This window comes from Hyperolius riggenbachi, chromosome 2 (assembly GCF_040937935.1).
Source record: "Hyperolius riggenbachi isolate aHypRig1 chromosome 2, aHypRig1.pri, whole genome shotgun sequence".
In the NCBI taxonomy this organism is placed as follows: domain Eukaryota; kingdom Metazoa; phylum Chordata; class Amphibia; order Anura; family Hyperoliidae; genus Hyperolius; species Hyperolius riggenbachi.
The window spans coordinates 42,872,413-42,894,705 of record NC_090647.1 but is presented as its reverse complement, the minus strand read 5'-3'; the positions used below and the strand labels follow the sequence as shown (position 1 = coordinate 42,894,705).

The 22,293-nt window shown below is 48.1% G+C and overlaps 1 protein-coding gene across 1 annotated transcript in view; it reads left to right on the top strand.

The window, feature by feature from the left end:
- Window positions 1-22,293, top strand: part of PCF11 (PCF11 cleavage and polyadenylation factor subunit) — a 55,815-nt gene that overhangs the window by 25,929 nt on the left and 7,593 nt on the right. Inside the window, exons 7-11 of the mRNA XM_068266703.1 lie at window positions 2,219-2,669; window positions 2,788-5,264; window positions 11,075-11,180; window positions 14,736-14,855; window positions 16,578-16,704. Of these exons, the coding sequence (XP_068122804.1) occupies window positions 2,219-2,669; window positions 2,788-5,264; window positions 11,075-11,180; window positions 14,736-14,855; window positions 16,578-16,704 (3,281 nt within the window). The remainder of the gene's footprint in view (window positions 1-2,218; window positions 2,670-2,787; window positions 5,265-11,074; window positions 11,181-14,735; window positions 14,856-16,577; window positions 16,705-22,293) is intronic.

The window sequence follows — 22,293 nt, the reverse complement described above, 5'->3', positions numbered from 1 at the left end:
GGCAGAAAAAAATCTGCACAGCAGAGCCATCAGAATTCGGACACCGCAAGCAATTAATAAAACATTTTTTTTTTGTTTTGGGTTTTTTGTGTGCCAACATCTAGTGAATGCAGCCCCATACACTATGGTAACCTTACTACACACTAGGTTTGATAACTGTGGGAACGAATGAAAAGATGGTTCTTTTTTTACAGTCAGACCTTTTGCAAGGGGACAAGAACAATACACTATTAACAATTTAGTACTGCATCAAGCAGTCTAAGGTCCCCTGCACACTGCAAATACCATTTGCAATTCCGATTTTCTCTGGAGGCTATCAAGATGCAAAAAAACGCAGCATGCAGTACCAATTAAAAAGCGGAATCTCATGCAATGTGCAAGAGGCCTAAAGCTGTGTGGGGTATTTTTTTTTTTTTAAATCAAATCCTGCAGATTACTTTTTTAAAGGAACATGAAGTGCGTGGAGGCTGCCATATTTTTCCTTTTAAATACCAGTTGCCTGGCAGTCTTGCTTATTCTCTGCCTCTAATACTCTTAGCCATAGACCCTGAACAAGCATAAAGTTCGTGTTACTGAAAAAAAAATCTACCTAGCTGCATGCTTGTTTGGGGCGTGTGATTCAGACACTAGTGCAGCCAAAGAAATCAGGACTGCACAGCAGCATTGTTTGAAAGAAAATAAATATTGCAGCCTCCATGTACTTGTTCCCTTTAAGGTTGTAGACCAGAGAAAATATTGATATCTGGGAGATCTTAATCCTATCCCTGATGTGATAATGTATAGCCTGCTTACAGGATGTATATTACAAAAGTGAAAAGCCCCCAAAATAGGGAGACCTGCCATGGCATACTTACAATCTATATGGAAATGGTGAATGTGGGAGATTGTAGGACGTGATTAGGGGGTTAATCTGAGCTCTGAAAAAGGAGCAAAAACAGTGTTTAATCACGACATTAAAGTGTACCAGAGACAAATAACATACAAGATTTATGCCTACATGGGGCTTCCTCCAGCCCCATCCGCACGGATTGCTCCCACGCCGCTGTCCTCAGCCTTCTGTCACCTACACCGGGTTCTGTAACATCGTACAGTAGGGGCCAGTCTAAGCAAGCGCAGTGCGCTCCCTCCGTACTGCTTAGGCACATGTGTAAGGCAGGCACCGGAGAGACCGTCACTGCGCATGCATAAAACTGGCCGCCTCTGGCCAAAGTTACATGACCTGGTACAGAAGATGGAGAAAGCTGAGGATAGCAGTGTGGGAGCGATCCATGCGGATGGGGCTGAAGGAAGCCCCAGGTATGTATAAATCTTGTATAGTTTATTAGTCTGTAGTTCCCTTTAAAGGCAATCTGAAAAATAAGTTTCACTCACCTGAGGCTTCTGGAGTGCTCTGTGCATGCACAGTTTAATTCTGTCTCAACTGTGCAAGCACAAAGTGCTCTTGGTGACAGAAGGTTAATCACAAGAAGCGCGCATATGCAGAAGATCCTGACCCAGCCACGGGTCCGCAATCTTACAGCGGGGAGAGCCGGAGGACTGGCTCAGAGCGGAACTGCTCCATGGGACCCAAACGACTTCTAGGGGCTGGAGGGAAACCTTTATTTTTCAGATTGCCGGATGTATCCTTTTTAAAGTAAACCTCAGACTGATTAAAGTAAAGATTTGATACTTACCTGGGGCTTCCTCTAGCCCCATGAGCACATCGGAGTCCCTCGCCGTCCTCCCGCGATCCGCTGTTCAGCCTTTAATTAGTCCCGGCAACTGGCTCAGTTGCTTCAGTCGAGGTCTCCTGCGCAATCACAGAGCACTCCAGATGTGCCTATGGGGCTGGAGGAAGCTCTGGGTCCAGGTAAGTATTAAATCTTTACTTTAATCAGTCTCTGGTACTCTTTAAAGAGTGGGTTTTTGATGTCTTTAAAGGACTTCCAAGGCCAAATGTTTAAAAAAAAAAATTTAAAAAAAAGTTATATACCTGTGTAACTTTGTAGGACACGGAGGACGCTGTCCGCGCCCTCCGTGCCGTTCCTCCGTGTCCTACAAAGTTACACAGGTATATAACTTTTTTATGTTTTTTTTTTTTTTTTTTAAACATTTGGCCTCGGAAGTCCTTTAATGGTGATTTTTCAGGTAGGGGAAACCTTCGTGACGACTCTAGCAGAAGTGCTGTAGGACAGTGGCAGAAGTAAGCCATTAATGCTAATTACTATTTTTGTTATAGGCAAGTGAACGCTTGTCATCTGGAGAAATTTCCCAAGATGAATTCCTTGTTGTGGCTCATAAGATTCGGCAACTGTTCCAGTATCAAGAAGATAAAGACAGATGTAGTGTTTGGGGCAGTCCCACTGAGAGTAATCAAAGTGGACTACGAAAGAAACCCCTTCTTTCTAATGCGGAATTAAATTACTATGAGCACAAAGCTAAGCTAAAGAGAACTCAGGTACAACATGGCTTTATGGAACATGGCTTCATTGATACTCCCATGGATGGCATGGAGGTTGATGGTAAAGAGGAGCAGCATAAACTGCAAATGTCCCCCAGTTTTTCTGAGAGGACTGAAGAGTTTCCAGATCAAGCACGACGTCCTTCTCCCATGCCTGGACCACTACTTCATGAAGATGATGGTACTCTAGACGTCCTTGGAAGGCGTGATGATCGAGAACTTGCTAAAGGTTGGTTTTGTTTTGTTTGTTTTTTCATTCGGAAGTTTGCTTATAATCTTGCTTGTTTTGAATTTTTCCTGAATAAAAATTTGAATACTTTTTTTTTCTCTCCCCATTCTGCATAAAGGTTTAAAAGAGAATGAAAGGCTATTGTACAGTGAACGAAATCTCCACAAAAGACCAAGATTGGATGATCAAGAGCAGATGCCTTTAGGTTGTGCTGACCCAATGGGCAAGGATAATGCAAAACATAGTGGTTTGCTTGAAGAGAGGAGGCCTTTGCTTGAAGAGAGGAGGCCTTTGCTTGAAGAGAGGAGGCCTTTGCTTGAAGAGAGGAGGCCTTTGCTTGAAGAGAGGAGGCCTTTGCTTGAAGAGAGGAGGCCTTTGCTTGAAGAGAGGAGGCCTTTGCTTGAAGAGAGGAGGCCTTTGCTTGAAGAGAGGAGGCCTTTGCTTGAAGAGAGGAGGCCTTTGCTTGAAGAGAGGAGGCCTTTGCTTGAAGAGAGGAGGCCTTTGCTTGAAGAGAGGAGGCCTTTGCTTGAAGAGAGGAGGCCTTTGCTTGAAGAGAGGAGGCCTTTGCTTGAAGAGAGGAGGCCTTTGCTTGAAGAGAGGAGGCCTTTGCTTGAAGAGAGGAGGCCTTTGCTTGAAGAGAGGAGGCCTTTGCTTGAGGACAGGCGGCCTTTGCTTGAGGACAGGCGGCCACTGCTTGAGAGGAGACCTTTGCTTGAGGAGAGGAGGCCGTGTCTTGATCTCACACCACGATTACAAGATAGAGATGAAATTAGTAATAAGGAATTTGAAGTCTCTGATCCCTTGCATATCAGAGAAAGTTCTCCAGCAAAAAGATTTGATGGTCCATCAGATGATCAGGATGGGGCCGTGCCTTTTGACGATACAGAAGTACAAACAATGGATACCAACTTTGATCGAATGGGAGGCCCAGTGGATACTCTTTTTGACACCATAGAAAGCGATTTAGTTGATCCTCCATTTGACAAAATTTCTACACAGCCAAGTACTTTGAGTCAGAATATGCAGAGGTTTGAGAGAGTGCAAAATCAAATGGTTAATAAGCTACCAATGAGCAATCAAAGAATAGAGGCTGCTCAAGGTCCGCCTGGAGTTCCACCAAGATTTGATGCCACACAAAGGCAACAGCTAGGCTCTCAAATATTTGATGGGATTCCTGGGCAACCTATGGGCCCACCAAGATTGGATGCTCTGGGACCTCAGAGTTTCGAAAGTGGTGTAGGGCCAGCTTCACAAAGATTTGATGGTACGAAAAGATTCGACTGTGTATCTCCACCACAGAATTTTGATGGGCCACAACGTTTTGAAGGCGGATTAGGTCCACCAAGGTTTGACATACCCCAGAGATTTGATGGAGTAAGATTGCAAAGATTTGATGGACCTCAAAGGTTGGATGGTATTTCGGGCCCTCAGAGGTTTGATGGACCGCAAAGATTTGACGGCCCCCAAAGATTTGATGCTCCTCAGAGGTTTGATGGTCCTCAGAGGTTTGATGGTCCTCAGAGGTTTGATGGTCCTCAGAGGTTTGATGGCCCCCAAAGGTTTGATGGACCTCAGAGGTTTGATGGCCCCCAAAGGTTTGATGGACCTCAGAGGTTTGATGGCCCCCAAAGGTTTGATGGACCTCAGAGGTTTGATGGCCCCCAAAGATTCGACACACCGCAAAGATTTGATGGTCCTCATAGGTTTGATGGACCGCAAAGGTTCGAAGGACCTCAGAGGTTTGAAGGACCACCTAGACAACCATTAATGCAGCAGAGATTTGAGGGTATGCAGGGTTCACTAATGAGATTTGAACAGCCCATGGTACAACCAGTAAGATTTGAGGGAGCTGGACAACCGGTAGGTCCATTGAGATTTGAAGGGCAGCATGGTCCACGCTTCGATGGCCCTCCAGTGCCAAGATTTGATGGCCCTCCAGGTCCTAGGTTTGATGGACCACCTGGTCCAAGGTTTGATGGACCACCTTTAGGCCCAAGGTTTGATACAAGTCATGCACCTCGGTTTGATCATGGTCCTGGCACACAAGGTTTAATGAGGTTTGATGGACCCATTGGACAAGTTGGGCCAAGATTTGACAACGTTCCATTGAACCAGCTTGAAAACAAGCCTCCTCTCTTGCCAAGGTATGATTTACCTGTGCAACCATGTGCAAGATTTGATGGCCCTCCTGGACATCAGACTCCTCCTAGATTTGATGGACCAGTTCATTTTCAGCCACGGTTTGACAGTCCAAATCAGCAACCAAGATTACCTGGTGGTCCCCAAGGACCTAGTTTTGAAAATATTGGTCAACCTGTCATTGGACAGAATGCTACACCTTTTGCTCAGACTGCTTCTTTTGTTGAACCTCAAAGCGTATTTCATGGACAATCACAGGGGATGCAGTTACCAGGGCCTGAACAAAGATTTGAAATGCCACAAGGCCCAGGTTTTGCTGGGCCTCCTGCTCCTGGTATGTTCTTTCCAAACCAGTTACCTAGACCACCCGGACCTTTCTTTGATGATAAAAATCCACAAGCACCTCCTTTTGGAAGCTTAAGCCTACCTGTTGCAAGTATGCAGCCAAACCCACCGGTAAGTAAACTATGCTATTTTGACCACTAAGAACATTTAATGTGGCTTCTGTAACTTGAGGTTTTGCTCTCGGATGTTTGTAGTTTTTGCTTAAAGGGGCACTACAGCGAAAAACTGTAAAATATGTGCAAACATATACAAATAAGTAAATTTTATACAAATAAGTAAAATGAGCCATAAATTACTTTTCTCCTATGTTGCTGTCACTTACAGTAAGTAGTAGAAATCTGCCAGAAGTGACAGGTTTTAGACTAGTCCATCTCTTTATAGGGGATTCTCTGGGATATATTTTCAAAAGCACTTAGTAAATGGCAGTTGCTCTGTCCAACTGCCAAAAAACTGTGTAGCGAGCAGGAAAGCTGCCCAGCACCATTGTTTAAATCCTTTTTAGGGAATAGCTTTATAAAGAATAAAAGCCTTGCTGAGAATCCCCTATGAAGAGATGGACTAGTCCAAAACCTGTCACTTCTATCAGATTTCTACTACCTACTGTAAGTGATAGCAACATAGGAGAAAAGTAATTTATGGCTCATTTTACTCTGGAAATAACATACTACTTATTTGTATATGTTACGGCCAGAACCCGAAGTCTGGCCACTTCGGGTTCTGGCCGGTCAGAATGCGAAGTGGCCGGCTCATGCGGCCAAAGTAAGAAATGAGTGTGATTATCGGACTTTGGCCGGCCAGAACGCGTTGTGACTTCACGCGGCCGGCCAAGTCCCGAAGTCCCCCTTACTGCCGGCCAGCTGCTCTCCTCTCCCCACCGCCAGAAATCTCAGCTCCCCATCTCCTCCCCCGCTACTCAGACCTCCGATCAGGGTGACCGCACCAGCGAGGCAGAGAGAGGCATAGCAGCTGCCAGCTCACGTGAGACCCGCATTACCCGAACACTTCAATGCAGAAGTGACGTGACGTTATTGAACACTTCCGCATATGAAGTGTATGGGTCCGGGCGGGTAGCGAGTGCGCTGCGCCGCTCTGCCTTTCTACACCTCTCTGGTCGCCCTGATTGGAGGTCTGCAGCAAAGCTCCCCCAGCCTAGCAAATCACCCCCAGCTATGCAAGGCACCCAGCAAAGCCCATAGCCCCCCCCCCGACCATGCATTTCCAGCCATGAAATACCCAGCAAATACCCCCCAGCCATGCATAGCCCCCCAGCAAAGCACCCACAGCCATGCATAGCCCCCCAGCAAAGCACCCACAGCCACGCACAGCCCCCCAGCAAAGCACCCACAGCCATGCATAGCCCCCCAGCAAAGCACCCACAGCCATGCATAGCCCCCCAGCAAAGCACCCACAGCCATGCACAGCCCCCCAGAAAAGCACCTGCATTTATGCAAAGCACCCAGCAAAGACACCTCCCTGAAGCCATGCACAGCCCCCCAGCAAAGCAGCCATGCACAGCCCCCCAGCAAAGCACCCCCAGCCATGCACAGCCCCCCAGCAAAGCACCCACAGCCATGCAAAGTGCTCAGCAAAGTACCCCCAGCCATGCATCCCCCTTTATCTGTGACTAATCACCACTGTAATTTGATCTCTCCCCTGTGTCACCTGACTGCCACAGCAGAGCAGCTAATTTAAAAGCACAGGATGTTATCAATATGTCTGCTCCCAAGAAAGCAGGATGTAGACACACTGCCGATTTATTGCAGGATTTGTGCCAGCTGTAACTAAGAAATGCTTTTCTTTAAAAATATTATTATGCTGCATCTTTCAGAGCAGAGAGGAAGTTCCGAGTGCCATTCATGGTGCTGGACAGGACCCGGGATGCTCTGGGATTTGTGCGTTTTGGACTTTGGCCGACTGACTTTGGCCGTTTCTAGAACTGGCCGGCCAATGTCAGAAATTCCCAGCATTTTGGACTTTGGCCGACGCCAAATCGGCTAGTTCTAGAAACGGCCGACCAATTCTAGAATTGGCCGATTTCTGGTTTTGGCCATAACATATATATTTGCACATATTTTCAATTTAACCACCCTGGCGTTCTATTAAGATCGCCAGGGCGGCTGCATGAGGGTTTTTTTTAAATAAAAAAAAAACTATTTCATGCAGCCAACTGAAAGTTGGCTGCATGAAAGCCCACTAGATGGCGCTCCGGAGGCGTTCTTCTGATCGCCTCCGGCGGCCAAAAGTAACACGGAAGGCCGCAATAAGCAGCCTTCCGTGTTTGGCTTCTCCTGTCGCCATGGCGACAAGCGGAGTGACGTCATGGACGTCAGCTGACGTCAGCCGCCTCCGATCCAGCCCTTAGCGCTGGCCGGAACTATTTGTTACGGCTGCGCAGGGCTCAGGCGGCTGGGGGGACCCTCTTTCGCCGCTGCTCGCGGCGGATCGCCGCAGAGCGGCGGCGATCGGGCAGCACACGCGGCTGGCAAAGTGCCGGCTGCGTGTGCTGCTCTTTCATGAAAATCGGCCCGGCAGGGCCTGAGCGGCACCCTCTGGCGGTAATGGACGAGCTGAGCTCGTCCATACCGCTAAGGTGGTTAATAGTTTTTCGCTGTAGTGCCCCTTTAAAGTGAACCCGAAGTCAATATAAACTGATGAGACCCTTTTTTATCTTCCTATTCCTAAAAATTAACTTTAAGTATCCCTGGGTTTTCTGTTATATTTAAACATTTACAAAGTAAGTTGAATGTTTTACTATCTCTTATCAGTGGCAGACTATTCAGTGTCCCAGAGTTAGAAAAAGTTCAATAGTTCATGTGAAAATAAACTGATGAGCTAAATTGTATGTATCCTCCAACTCCTAAAAATTACTTTTTTTTAAAAGTGGTCTAACACCCAGCATTTCAACTTTGCTTTAAAAGATTGCTTACAGCTTAGAAACAATTATACCAGATTTTTTTTTTAGCAGAATTTCACTGAATGGATTAAACATGACATTTTAGTGTTGCATTTAGCTAGAAATCCTCCTAAGTGCTGAGGTTATTAGATACAAATGTATCTATTTTACAATGTAAATAAACAAACGCCTCTGAGAGAGCACAGAGGGCTTCCCAGACAGGCTTTTCAGAGGTCTGTTTGCATTCCATACAAAGATGCATTTAATCCAAAACTAAAATATCATGGTTAACCCATTCAGTGAATTTCTGCTTAAAAAAAAGATATGGCATGATTTCTATGCTGTAAGCAATCTTTTAAAGCAAAGTTGTAATGCTGGGTGTTAGACCGCTTTAAGTATCCCATGGTTTTCTTTTGTTTAAACATTTACAAAGTTGTTTTACTGTCTCTAATCTGTGGCAGTCTATGAAGTGTCCCAGAGTTAGGAAACGGTCAATATCTCTCCCTGCCCTCAGAAGTTGTATTCTGCCAGGAAAAGTTTTATGGCTTTAATTTACTTGTCAGTGATGTTTACTACATTTCTGACTGGGTACTGACAAGACAGAAGCTGTCACTTCCATGCCTGGAAATTAACAAAAAAAAGTAAAACAGCCTGGTTATTAATGTTCGGCATTGTACATACACGTTTGTCTCATCATGTTGCTTCGGGTACACTTGGCTGCCAGTAAAAGTACAATCCTGCAGCTGATCGATCATTTCCAATCACTGTGGTAATCGATTGGAAGCAATTGCTTGTGCCCAGAAAATTGATTGATTCCATTAATGTGATCGAATTGTTTAGTGGGAATATGGCTGTTAAAGAGTAACTGTTAGCCCCCAAAGTGAAATTGAAATCTCTACAGCAATGTTTTATTTAGTATTAAAGTGATCCAAAAAGCCAATGCAGAACTTAAAAATCAATATAATTTTGTTACTATGTAGCCTTTTTCCCAAGCTAATGACGCAAAGCCGCATATCTGATACTGATGAGCATGCTTATGTCTGCCCGACCCCCCCCTCTCCCCCCCCAGGACCAGGTGCCGATCTATTCGCACCACAAACAGCTGACCGCTCTGACAGGGAGAGAGAGCGGCAGCACTTCCAGCGCAGCCACGGCAGAGCAGCCGCCACCGTGCATCTCTCTCACATGTCTCACATGTGACTCGGCGGCGGCTGCTCTGCGTGGCTGCACTGGAAGTGCTGCCGCTCTCTCTCCCTGTCAGAGCGGTCAGCTGTTTGTGGTGCGAATAGATCGGCACCTGGTCCTGGGGGGGAGAGGGGGGTCGGGCAGACATAGGCATGCTCTGCATGCTCATCAGTATCAGATATGCGGCTTTGCGTCATTAGCTTGGGCAAAAGGCTACATGGTAACAAAATTATATTGATTTTTAAGTTCTGCATTGGCTTTTTGGATCACTTTAATACTAAATAAAACATTGCTGTAGAGATTTCAATTTCACTTTGGGGGCTAACAGTTACTCTTTAAAGTGCACTGAGCACCAGTACACCTGTAAGGGAAGTTTGTAACACAGTATGCCGTGAGGGGGTTAGGAGGAACACCATTGTTTACCTACGGTGGGCTGTGCATGTAGCCTGCCCATCCCTGTAAAGGCTGCCATTACTGGTCGCACTTCAAATCCATTTGTGAGCTCATTCGCGGCTGCAGTGTATCCCGAAAGATGCATGATGGAAGCTGTAGTTCATGTACATCTCCCCAGTGGAAGATGTACTGTGGTATATGCAGCTCCGGGCAAAATATGAGACGGATATTTCTGAAGGACCAGAGAAAGATCTGTTGCCCTGGCCAAACACCCCGGACTGATTTCTGATAGATTCTGGAAATCTATTAGCAATCTGCCTGGGAGCAACACCACCTGTTGGTCCACCATCCTAAGTGTTAAAGAGACACTGAAGTGAGAATAAATCTAGCTTTAGTGTTTATATTCAGCAGGGGCATGTGTGCCCCTGCTAAAACGCAGCCATCCCGCGGCTAAACAGGGGTCCCTTACCCCCCAATCCCCCCCCTGCAAAAACCACGACCAACTTGGTCGTAGATTTTGCTGCTCATGGAGGCAGAGCTATGAGCTGTAGCTCTGCCCCATGCGTATCTATCAGTGGCGGATTTCCGCCTCTCCCCCGCCCCTCTCGGTGAAGGAAGACTGAGAGGTGCGGGGGAAAGGCGGCGATCAACGCTGATAGACGCGCTGCGGCCGTTAGCCCTGCCTCAAGCAGGAAGCGCACCCCGCACAGCACGGAGGGGATTTGGGAGGTATAGGACCTCCCGTTCTGCCGTGGGATAGCGGCATTTTAGCAGGGGCAAACATGCCCCTGCTGAATATAAGGGAAAAAGCGAGTTTTATTCTCGCTTCAGACTCTTAAGTGTCTCCCCCCCCTATGACTAGAGATAGTGATAAGTTGGAGTGTGCAGCATTGAGGTGAGCCACAAGGGGGCGGGCACAATTGACTTAGACTTAAAGGGCAACTGAAGTGAAAGGTATATGGAAGCGGACATATTTATTTCCTTTTAAACAATACCAGTTGCCTGGCAGTCCTGCTGATCCTCTTGATGTGGCGGCCACACACCGCGTCGGGCCTAGGCCGATTCCGGATCGATTTCAGTAGGAAATTAATTGGGAATAGACCTACGGTGTATGCTCTACCGACAGATCTCTCTCTAATCGGATTACATTAGAGAGATATGTCTCTTGGTCGAATCTGTCCATCATTGCTAGATGCATGGCTACCTTTAGTTTAGTATACCTGAAGTTCTACTGTATCAGCGTTTACTATAACAAGATTATACTGTATATGGAAGCTGCATAATGACAATGTGGCAAATAAGCATATAACAGCCATTAAACGCTGTTCAAGCAAGTGGATCCCAGTTACTGCTGTCTGTATTGCTCTCCTGCATTCATCTCCACCCACTAAATCCACACTTGGAGTTTTGTATCTTCATGTTACATTGTTAATATGCATCTTTGTTTTAGTTTCCTGCTATGGGTGTTGTACCCCAACAAGCACCTTTTACTCAAGAGCCAATGATGGGTCCAGCACAGCCCCTAAATCCTGCACCATTCATACCCAGCCAGCCAGGTATGTAAATGTCGGTTTATGCTGTTTATCCATTTTGTTTCCCCAATGAAGTTTACTATATTGGTTATAATGATACCCACACCAGAAATGGCCACTATGGTTCTAATTCTGCTAGGTCTAAATTTTATGCAAAGAAGGAATTGTGGCAAGAAAATACTGATTACCCATTATATGTACTAAAGCCAGGTACACTTAAAGGGACACTTAAGCCAGAAAAAAAAAGTTTTACTCACCTGGGACTTCTACCCGCCACCTGCAGCAGTCCTGTGCCCTCGCAGCCACTCACTAATCCTCTGGTCCCCCGCTGCCAGCTAGTTTCATTTTTACCGACAGGACTGGCCACGCGTAGCTTTCTCCGCATTCCCGACTGTAATTAGCGCTATTACGGGCCGTAACGTACAAAGATGCGCGTTGCCGCGTTATCTACGTGTAGATGTGCAGCAACGCGTATTTTTGTACGCATTACGGGCCGCAATAGCGCTAATTACAGTCGGGAATGCGGAGAAAGCTACGCGTGGCCAGTCCTGTCGGTAAAAATGAAACTAGCTGGCAGCGGGGGACCAGAGGATTAGTGAGTGGCTGCGAGTGCACAGGACTGCTGCAGGTGGCGGGTAGAAGCCCCAGGTGAGTAAAACTCATTTTTTTTTCTGGCTTAAGTGTCCTTTTAATAGATGTCACTTGGAACAGAAAATATATTTTTTTGTTTTAACTAGCAAAAATACTATATACTGTGACATATATCTTTGTATTGGTGCTTGCACCTTCACCTTGGCACTTTGTTGTCCCTGACGAAGCCTCCACTAAAGGGGTGATGTTATGTTAATTGTTAGTGGTCCCCCTAATGGAGATTTATCTTATATTTTTTTCAAAATTTAAGGTTGTTTTATGCTTGGTATACACCCTGCAATTTCCAATCAGATCGACAGGTCAAATCAATAATTTCTGACAGGTCCGATTGGATTGTTGACCATTTTTCTTGATCGATTTTCTGATCACTTCTGTACAAAATTGATCAGAAAAATGATCAGAAATCAGACCTATCCGAAACTATCAATTCTACCTGGAAAATAAGAAATTGCATGGTGTGTACTATGCATAATATCTTTATTCACTATTAAATAGCTTCTACAATTTATCATTTGGACTAGTTGGCTTTTCAGGGCAAGGAAAAAAGCATGTTCAGGTGTCCCACAATGGGCTCAATTCTGAAAAGGCCACTCGTTAAAACAACAAACATGAGGAGAAATGCCGCATTCGGTATTTCTGATTTTTCCTTTGTATTCATAAAGCTTTCTCCTAGTGAGGTAATTTTCCGCACATATTTGTGCGTTGAGGGAGGGAGTTGCCTTCCTAAGCTCACTGATTAAAGAGAACCCGAGGTGTGTTTAAAGAATGTTATCTGCATACAGAGTCTGGATCTGCCTATACAGCCCAGCCTCTGTTGCTATCCCAAACCCCCCTAAGGGCTCCCTGCACTCTGCAATCCCTCATAAATCACAGCCGTGCTGTGAGCCTGTGTTTACATCTGTAGTGTCAGTCTCAGCTGCTCCCCCGCCTCCTGCATAGCTCCGGTCCCTGCCCCCGTCCCTTCCCTCCAATCAGCAGGGAGGGAAGGGATGCAGGCGGGGACTGGAGTTCTGCAGGAGGCGTGGGGAGCAGCAGACTGACACTATAGAGATAAACACAGCCAGCTCTGACAAGCTGTTTGTCAGCAGCGTGGCTGTGATTTATGAGGGATTGCAGAGTGCAGGGGGACCTTAGGGGGGTTTGGGATAGCAAAAGAGGCTGGGCTGTATAGGCAGATCCAGCCTCAGTATGCAGATAATCTTCAAACCCACCTCGGGTTCTCTTTAAGGCTGATGTGCAGGCAGACGGCATCGGGCCGAGTACAAGGGCTGTGCTGTCACGCACCAGGAGCTTTGTGCAGAAGCCGCCTTCCACCATCCCGCTTTGTGCTAAGCTGTCTCCAAGTCCTATCAGGAAGATCAGCCAGAAGCACGGAGGATCAGCCGGAGCACACAGCGGGCAAGGGTGACACACCACAGCGACAGCGCCCAGCAGGAGACTGCTTTCAAGCAGCTATGCCTCCACGGCCCCCAGCGCAGCCTTAGCCAGTAACCACACAAGGAAACTCTCTCCCCCTCCTTCCTCCCACTAGCCACACTGATTATCACATGGATGAGTGAAGTTACCAGCAGGTAAGAGCTGATCTTAAAAAGCAACTACTTTTGCTTGTTCTACAAAACACTCATCTCTTTCAGAATTCTTATTTACTGACTTTTAAGGAGGATTTTACCTCATAAGTCAGTAATTTAGCTCACTGCTCGGTAACTTCACTTATACATGTAGTAACAGGCTACCAGAATTAGAAGTTTGATAAAAATCAGTGGTATTTTTGCATTACCGAATGCGGAAATGCTTTCAGAATTGAGCCCAATGTCTCTAGGGCACGTTGCATATTTAATGCAGATGTCACAGGAGTCACTCCTCACCTCGCTTGCTGGAAGCTGCTCCACCAGCTGCCAAACCAATGCAGTTCTTTCCCCAGAATTTTTTTCTGGCTGAATGGCATGAAAAAGTAGCCGGGTGGGGCGAGATGAGCGAATGCTGGGCCGGTGCTTCTGTGAGCAACTATGCTTACAGCATAGGAGGAGGTGCGCCTATGACAGCCGGGTGCTCACCAAAACTAGCTGGGTGGAGCACCCGGCTAAAAGAGCCGGGGGAGAACACTGCATTGCCCCTCCTGTAGGCTCGTGCCTCGTACAGTACTTAGCCCTGAAACTATTACCTGATTGAATCCTGAATCTTGCGGTAACTGTGTGTGTGTTATTACCTAGAGAGTGAAATGACACAGGTTCAAACCAAACAGTACCTTGCTTTTGTAGGGCTGCAGGAAGGGGCTGGTCCACCGGCACAGACTGAAATTGCACTTTGCCTACATAGCAAAAATGGGAACCCACATTACCCATGTGTCTGTTAATTAAAAAAAATGGTTCCACATTCTTGTATGCAGCTTGGAATTTGGTCTGTGAAATGCACTTTCTACCAGGGCTGTGGAGTCGGAGTCGAGGAGTCTGAGTCGGGGCAATTTTGGGCACCCGGAGCTGGAGTTGGAGTCGTTGGTTTCATAAACTGAGTCGGGAGTCGGATGATTTTTTTACAAAATCCACAGCCCTATTAAGTATTCAACTAAGGAGTCGGAGTCGAGGAGTCTGAGTCTGAGCCATTTTGGGTACTCGGAGTTGGAGTCGGAGTCGTGGTTTCAGAAACTTCGGAGTCGGAAGATTTTTGTACCGACTCCACAGCCCTGCTTTCTACTGCAAGGGCTGCATACAGTGCAGTGGTCCTGCATGATGTATACTGGGTTTATTAGCATTTAATTGACCATCTCTTCTCATATCTGCATGCAGTTATCCCATAAAGCCCCTTATTGACAGTTTGTTGTAAGATGCAGTGACTGCCTACTTCCTGGAATTTGTGAAATCCCATGGGGGAAGTTCATGTATGATTTCTTTCATTTAAGGTCTGTGTATTAATATTTTGTCTAATTTTCAGCTCCAGCGTTCCCTAACCCTGAAAATCACTTGGGTCAGTTGGATGTCAATGAATTATTCTCAAAGCTGCTTTCAACAGGAATCCTTACAGCGACTCCATCAGGAACCCCCTCCTCCTCTCGTAAGTTTACTGAACTGTTCATCTGTAGAATACCTGTAAATGTTAGGCGTGGCATTGGCAGGCAAGATGCTTATTTTTATTCTTTGTAGTAGTTGCTAGAGGGGGCTCTCTGTCCCCAGCTTCCCACAAGATAGGCAAGACACAGAACATTTATTTATGGCACTCTTCTCCTGGCGGCCTCAAAGCACTTTAGGAGTTCAGCCACTTATGCTGGATACACACGGTGCGTTCGTGCACTCGATTTCCCGCTTGATTCCCAATTTCCAACATGTCCGATTTGGATTTCGATGGATCGTTAGGTCGATTTGGCATACTTTGCATGCGAATCGACCTAACGATCCATCGAAATCCAAATCGGACATGTTGGAAATAAACGAATCGACGGGAATCGAGCGGGAAATCGAGTGCGCAAACGCACCGTGTGTATTCAGCATTAGGGAGCGACCAGGATCATTAGGGAGCCTTGCACAAAGACTTTTTACTGTTTTACATATTGACTTGAGCTGAGATTTTAACCCTGGGCAAGGGTTCAAATCCTACATCACAGGCATGTAATTTTGATTCTGCCTGTGATTAACCCTTAAATGTAAAAAGAGGTAACATGAAATCCTTTTTTTAATCATTTTTTGCATGCATTTTTAATTTGCTATTAATCTGCCCTGGAAATTAAAATCATGCTCTGTTCCCTTTAACCTCTTGAGGGCCGCAGTGCTAAACCCCCCTAGTGACCAGGCCATTTTTAGTAAAATAGGCCACTGCAGCTTTAAGGCCAAGCTGCAGGGCCGCACAACACAGCGCACAAGTGATTCCCCCTCCCTTTTCTCCCCACCTACAGAGCTCTCTGTTGGTGGGGTCTGATCGCTACCCCCCCATGTTTATTTTTGTTTATATATTTTATTTTTTTAATAAAACCCTTGTTACTTTAAATATTTCCCCACCCTCCCCACAGCCGGCCAATCATTGCGATCGGCTGTCATAGGCTTCTGCCTATGAGAGCCGCTCGCTCTCCAGTGTCCCAGGGGGACAGCCATGTCACACGGCTGTCCCCAGTACAGCGCTGCTGCTGATCGCAGCGCTGTACAATGTAATTGCCGTCTAACAGTCTCCCGAGCGGTGATTGCCGTTCAGAGACTGAAGGAGGGGCAGAGCTCCGCCCCCGAACAGGAGATGCGCGCGCATCCTACGCGCAATCTCCTGCACTGCGAGCCCCAAGGACTTTACGTCGATCGGCGTTAGGCAGGCCTGGGGCTGCGGCCACGCCCATCGGCGTGACGCGGTCGGCAAGCAGTTAAAGGGTACCTGAAGTGAACGAAAAGGAGAATGTAAATACTTAAAGGGAAGTGTCTAGATAGGCCAGAGTCTTCCCCCATACTCTTCGACCCCACCAATCCAACATGGGACCCTCTGAGCATATTAGACAAGGGCGTGTCGAATATGGTTTCTGTGTACGACTGCAGCCACACCGTGCAGGTATAGCCTTGTGCAGTAACATGGAACCACTCATGCAGGGCTTTTCCTCTGTTCAGGAGCGGCCCCTGCACGGCGCTGTACTTGCACCTGCGTGTACACGGCTGTGAAGAGGGTTCTGAAGTGCAACAGTGGTGTGACATAGCATTTACAGTTGCAAAATGTAACTATATATGTAGCTGGAGTTAGACTTTTTTTTTGTGTGGTGCTATATGTACTTGCCAGTTACTTAATACTTCATGTTTAATTTATTAGAAGTGACGGAGACTTCAACCCAACCTGCGGCAGTTGAGGAAGAGGAGGAGGAGGAAGAGGAGGAGGAGCCAACTGAAGAAAGTGATATCCCTGACCTCACAAGCTTTGTTTTGGATGATATGAAATCGTACGTAACCACCTTCACCTTCGCCATGTAGTAGGCTTGCATTAATAGCTTTGTCCTTACTGGGTATACTAGGTTAATGTGAACAAAAGCTTTTCTTTATTGAAGCTAAAGCTAGTTGTCGTCTGGTTGACTTCACAGTCCTCTGGTTGACTTCACAGTCCTCTGGTTGACTTCACAGTCCTCTGGTGGACTTCACAGTCCTCTGGTGGACTTCACAGTCCTCTGGTGGACTTCACAGTCCTCTGGTGGTGGACTTCACAGTCCTCTGGTGGTGGACTTCACAGTCCTCTGGTGGTGGACTTCACAGTCCTCTGGTGGTGGACTTCACAGTCCTCTGGTGGTGGACTTCACAGTCCTCTGGTGGTGGACTTCACAGTCCTCTGGTGGTGGACTTCACAGTCCTCTGGTGGTGGACTTCACAGTCCTCTGGTGGTGGACTTCACAGTCCTCTGGTGGTGGACTTCACAGTCCTCTGGTGGTGGACTTCACAGTCCTCTGGTGGTGGACTTCACAGTCCTCTGGTGGTGGACTTCACAGTCCTCTGGTGGTGGACTTCACAGTCCTCTGGTGGTGGACTTCACAGTCCTCTGGTGGTGGACTTCACAGTCCTCTGGTGGTGGACTTCACAGTCCTCTGGTGGTGGACTTCACAGTCCTCTGGTGGTGGACTTCACAGTCCTCTGGTGGTGGACTTCACAGTCCTCTGGTGGTGGACTTCACAGTCCTCTGGTGGTGGACTTCACAGTCCTCTGGTGGTGGACTTCACAGTCCTCTGGTGGTGGACTTCACAGTCCTCTGGTGGTGGACTTCACAGTCCTCTGGTGGTGGACTTCACAGTCCTCTGGTGGTGGACTTCACAGTCCTCTGGTGGTGGACTTCACAGTCCTCTGGTGGTGGACTTCACAGTCCTCTGGTGGTGGACTTCACAGTCCTCTGGTGGTGGACTTCACAGTCCTCTGGTGGTGGACTTCACAGTCCTCTGGTGGTGGACTTCACAGTCCTCTGGTGGTGGACTTCACAGTCCTCTGGTGGTGGACTTCACAGTCCTCTGGTGGTGGACTTCACAGTCCTCTGGTGGTGGACTTCACAGTCCTCTGGTGGTGGACTTCACAGTCCTCTGGTGGTGGACTTCACAGTCCTCTGGTGGTGGACTTCACAGTCCTCTGGTGGTGGACTTCACAGTCCTCTGGTGGTGGACTTCACAGTCCTCTGGTGGTGGACTTCACAGTCCTCTGGTGGTGGACTTCACAGTCCTCTGGTGGTGGACTTCACAGTCCTCTGGTGGTGGACTTCACAGTCCTCTGGTGGTGGACTTCACAGTCCTCTGGTGGTGGACTTCACAGTCCTCTGGTGGTGGACTTCACAGTCCTCTGGTGGTGGACTTCACAGTCCTCTGGTGGTGGACTTCACAGTCCTCTGGTGGTGGACTTCACAGTCCTCTGGTGGTGGACTTCACAGTCCTCTGGTGGTGGACTTCACAGTCCTCTGGTGGTGGACTTCACAGTCCTCTGGTGGTGGACTTCACAGTCCTCTGGTGGTGGACTTCACAGTCCTCTGGTGGTGGACTTCACAGTCCTCTGGTGGAGGACTTCACAGTCTTCTGGTGGACTTCACAGTCTTCTGTCACAGTCTTCTGGTGGACTTCACAGTCTTCTGGTGGACTTTACAGTCTTCTGGTGGACTTTACAGTCTTCTGGTGGACTTTACAGTCTTCTGGTGGACTTTACAGTCTTCTGGTGGACTTTACAGTCTTCTGGTGGACTTTACAGTCTTCTGGTGGACTTTACAGTCTTCTGGTGGACTTTACAGTCTTCTGGTGGACTTTACAGTCTTCTGGTGGACTTTACAGTCTTCTGGTGGACTTCACAGTCCTCTGGTGGTGGACTTCACAGTCCTCTGGTGGTGGACTTCACAGTCCTCTGGTGGTGGACTTCACAGTCCTCTGGTGGTGGACTTCACAGTCCTCTGGTGGTGGACTTCACAGTCCTCTGGTGGTGGACTTCACAGTCCTCTGGTGGTGGACTTCACAGTCCTCTGGTGGTGGACTTCACAGTCCTCTGGTGGTGGACTTCACAGTCCTCTGGTGGTGGACTTCACAGTCCTCTGGTGGTGGACTTCACAGTCCTCTGGTGGTGGACTTCACAGTCCTCTGGTGGTGGACTTCACAGTCCTCTGGTGGTGGACTTCACAGTCCTCTGGTGGTGGACTTCACAGTCCTCTGGTGGTGGACTTCACAGTCCTCTGGTGGTGGACTTCACAGTCCTCTGGTGGTGGACTTCACAGTCCTCTGGTGGTGGACTTCACAGTCCTCTGGTGGTGGACTTCACAGTCCTCTGGTGGTGGACTTCACAGTCCTCTGGTGGTGGACTTCACAGTCCTCTGGTGGTGGACTTCACAGTCCTCTGGTGGTGGACTTCACAGTCCTCTGGTGGTGGACTTCACAGTCCTCTGGTGGTGGACTTCACAGTCCTCTGGTGGTGGACTTCACAGTCCTCTGGTGGTGGACTTCACAGTCCTCTGGTGGTGGACTTCACAGTCCTCTGGTGGTGGACTTCACAGTCCTCTGGTGGTGGACTTCACAGTCCTCTGGTGGTGGACTTCACAGTCCTCTGGTGGTGGACTTCACAGTCCTCTGGTGGTGGACTTCACAGTCCTCTGGTGGTGGACTTCACAGTCCTCTGGTGGTGGACTTCACAGTCCTCTGGTGGTGGACTTCACAGTCCTCTGGTGGTGGACTTCACAGTCCTCTGGTGGTGGACTTCACAGTCCTCTGGTGGTGGACTTCACAGTCCTCTGGTGGTGGACTTCACAGTCCTCTGGTGGTGGACTTCACAGTCCTCTGGTGGTGGACTTCACAGTCCTCTGGTGGTGGACTTCACAGTCCTCTGGTGGTGGACTTCACAGTCCTCTGGTGGTGGACTTCACAGTCCTCTGGTGGTGGACTTCACAGTCCTCTGGTGGTGGACTTCACAGTCCTCTGGTGGTGGACTTCACAGTCCTCTGGTGGTGGACTTCACAGTCCTCTGGTGGTGGACTTCACAGTCCTCTGGTGGTGGACTTCACAGTCCTCTGGTGGTGGACTTCACAGTCCTCTGGTGGTGGACTTCACAGTCCTCTGGTGGTGGACTTCACAGTCCTCTGGTGGTGGACTTCACAGTCCTCTGGTGGTGGACTTCACAGTCCTCTGGTGGTGGACTTCACAGTCCTCTGGTGGTGGACTTCACAGTCCTCTGGTGGTGGACTTCACAGTCCTCTGGTGGTGGACTTCACAGTCCTCTGGTGGTGGACTTCACAGTCCTCTGGTGGTGGACTTCACAGTCCTCTGGTGGTGGACTTCACAGTCCTCTGGTGGTGGACTTCACAGTCCTCTGGTGGTGGACTTCACAGTCCTCTGGTGGTGGACTTCACAGTCCTCTGGTGGTGGACTTCACAGTCCTCTGGTGGTGGACTTCACAGTCCTCTGGTGGTGGACTTCACAGTCCTCTGGTGGTGGACTTCACAGTCCTCTGGTGGTGGACTTCACAGTCCTCTGGTGGTGGACTTCACAGTCCTCTGGTGGTGGACTTCACAGTCCTCTGGTGGTGGACTTCACAGTCCTCTGGTGGTGGACTTCACAGTCCTCTGGTGGTGGACTTCACAGTCCTCTGGTGGAGGACTTCACAGTCTTCTGGTGGACTTCACAGTCTTCTGTCACAGTCTTCTGGTGGACTTCACAGTCTTCTGGTGGACTTTACAGTCTTCTGGTGGACTTTACAGTCTTCTGGTGGACTTTACAGTCTTCTGGTGGACTTTACAGTCTTCTGGTGGACTTTACAGTCTTCTGGTGGACTTTACAGTCTTCTGGTGGACTTTACAGTCTTCTGGTGGACTTCACAGTCCTCTGGTGGTGGACTTCACAGTCCTCTGGTGGTGGACTTCACAGTCCTCTGGTGGTGGACTTCACAGTCCTCTGGTGGTGGACTTCACAGTCCTCTGGTGGTGGACTTCACAGTCCTCTGGTGGTGGACTTCACAGTCCTCTGGTGGTGGACTTCACAGTCCTCTGGTGGTGGACTTCACAGTCCTCTGGTGGTGGACTTCACAGTCCTCTGGTGGTGGACTTCACAGTCCTCTGGTGGTGGACTTCACAGTCCTCTGGTGGACTTCACAGTCCTCTGGTGGACTTCACAGTCCTCTGGTGGACTTCAGTCTTCTGGTGGACTTCACAGTCTTCTGTCACAGTCTTCTGGTGGACTTCACAGTCTTCTGGTGGACTTCACAGTCTTCTGGTGGACTTCACAGTCTTCTGGTGGACTTCACAGTCTTCTGGTGGACTTCACAGTCTTCTGGTGGACTTCACAGTCTTCTGGTGGACTTCACAGTCCTCTGGTGGACTTCACAGTCCTCTGGTGGACTTCACAGTCCTCTGGTGGACTTCACAGTCCTCTGGTGGACTTCACAGTCCTCTGGTGGACTTCACAGTCCTCTGGTGGACTTCACAGTCCTCTGGTGGACTTCACAGTCCTCTGGTGGACTTCACAGTCTTCTGGTGGACTTCAGTCTTCTGTCACAGTCTTCTGGTGGACTTCACAGTCTTCTGGTGGACTTCAGTCTTCTGGTGGACTTCACAGTCTTCTGGTGGACTTCACAGTCTTCTGGTGGACTTCACAGTCTTCTGGTGGACTTCACAGTCTTCTGGTGGACTTCACAGGCTTCTGGTGGACTTCACAGGCTTCTGGTGGACTTCACAGGCTTCTGGTGGACTTCACAGGCTTCTGGTGGACTTGTGTCTGAATCTCATGTACTTTAACCAGCTTAGCGGTATGGAAAACAAAAACACGCAGCTAGCACTTTGCTAGCTGCGTGTTTATACCGATGCACCGCTACCCGAAGCATAACAGCCCCCCCCCCCAAACCCCGTGCGCAGCCTGGCCTATCAGCGCCAGGCAGCGCTAAGGGGGGGATCGGGACTCCCTCCGACGCCATGACGTTGATGACGTCATCCCGATCGTCGCCATGGCGACGGGAAGCCAAACAGGAAATCCTGTTGTAATTGGGATTTTCTGTTTGGCGATCGGAAGGGGTGGGGGCGATGCTGCTGCACAGCGGCTATCATGTAGCTAGTGCTAGGCTAGCTACATGTCAAAAATTTAAAAAAATGTGCTGCGCCACCGCACTGGCCGTTCTAATAGAACGCTAGGGTGGTTAAAGAAACTGGTGCTTCAGAGCAAAGTTTAATTAATGCCACAGAAGAGGTTTCCGCAACTAAATTAGTGTTTGCAACAGCACCTTGAGCCATATGCAATTCTGCATTTTACCTGAGTATTCTCCTAGGTGATATTTTCACAACTTGTATAGAAAATGCCTTTTAAACCACCAACAAGCAAGCAAATACTCAAAATAATTTTAACATTACTTTTTTACTTACATTTTGGTACGGTTTCCAGTGTAATATGTTAAAAAGGTTTTTTTAAATAAAATATGAAAAATTATGTTCTAGAAGGAAACTCCTGTGAAAGTGAATTGCATATAGCCACTAGTGCTTTGTTAGAGGAAAGCCAGTTAAAGCGGAATATAACCCTGCATTTCAACTTTGCTCTAAAACATTATTT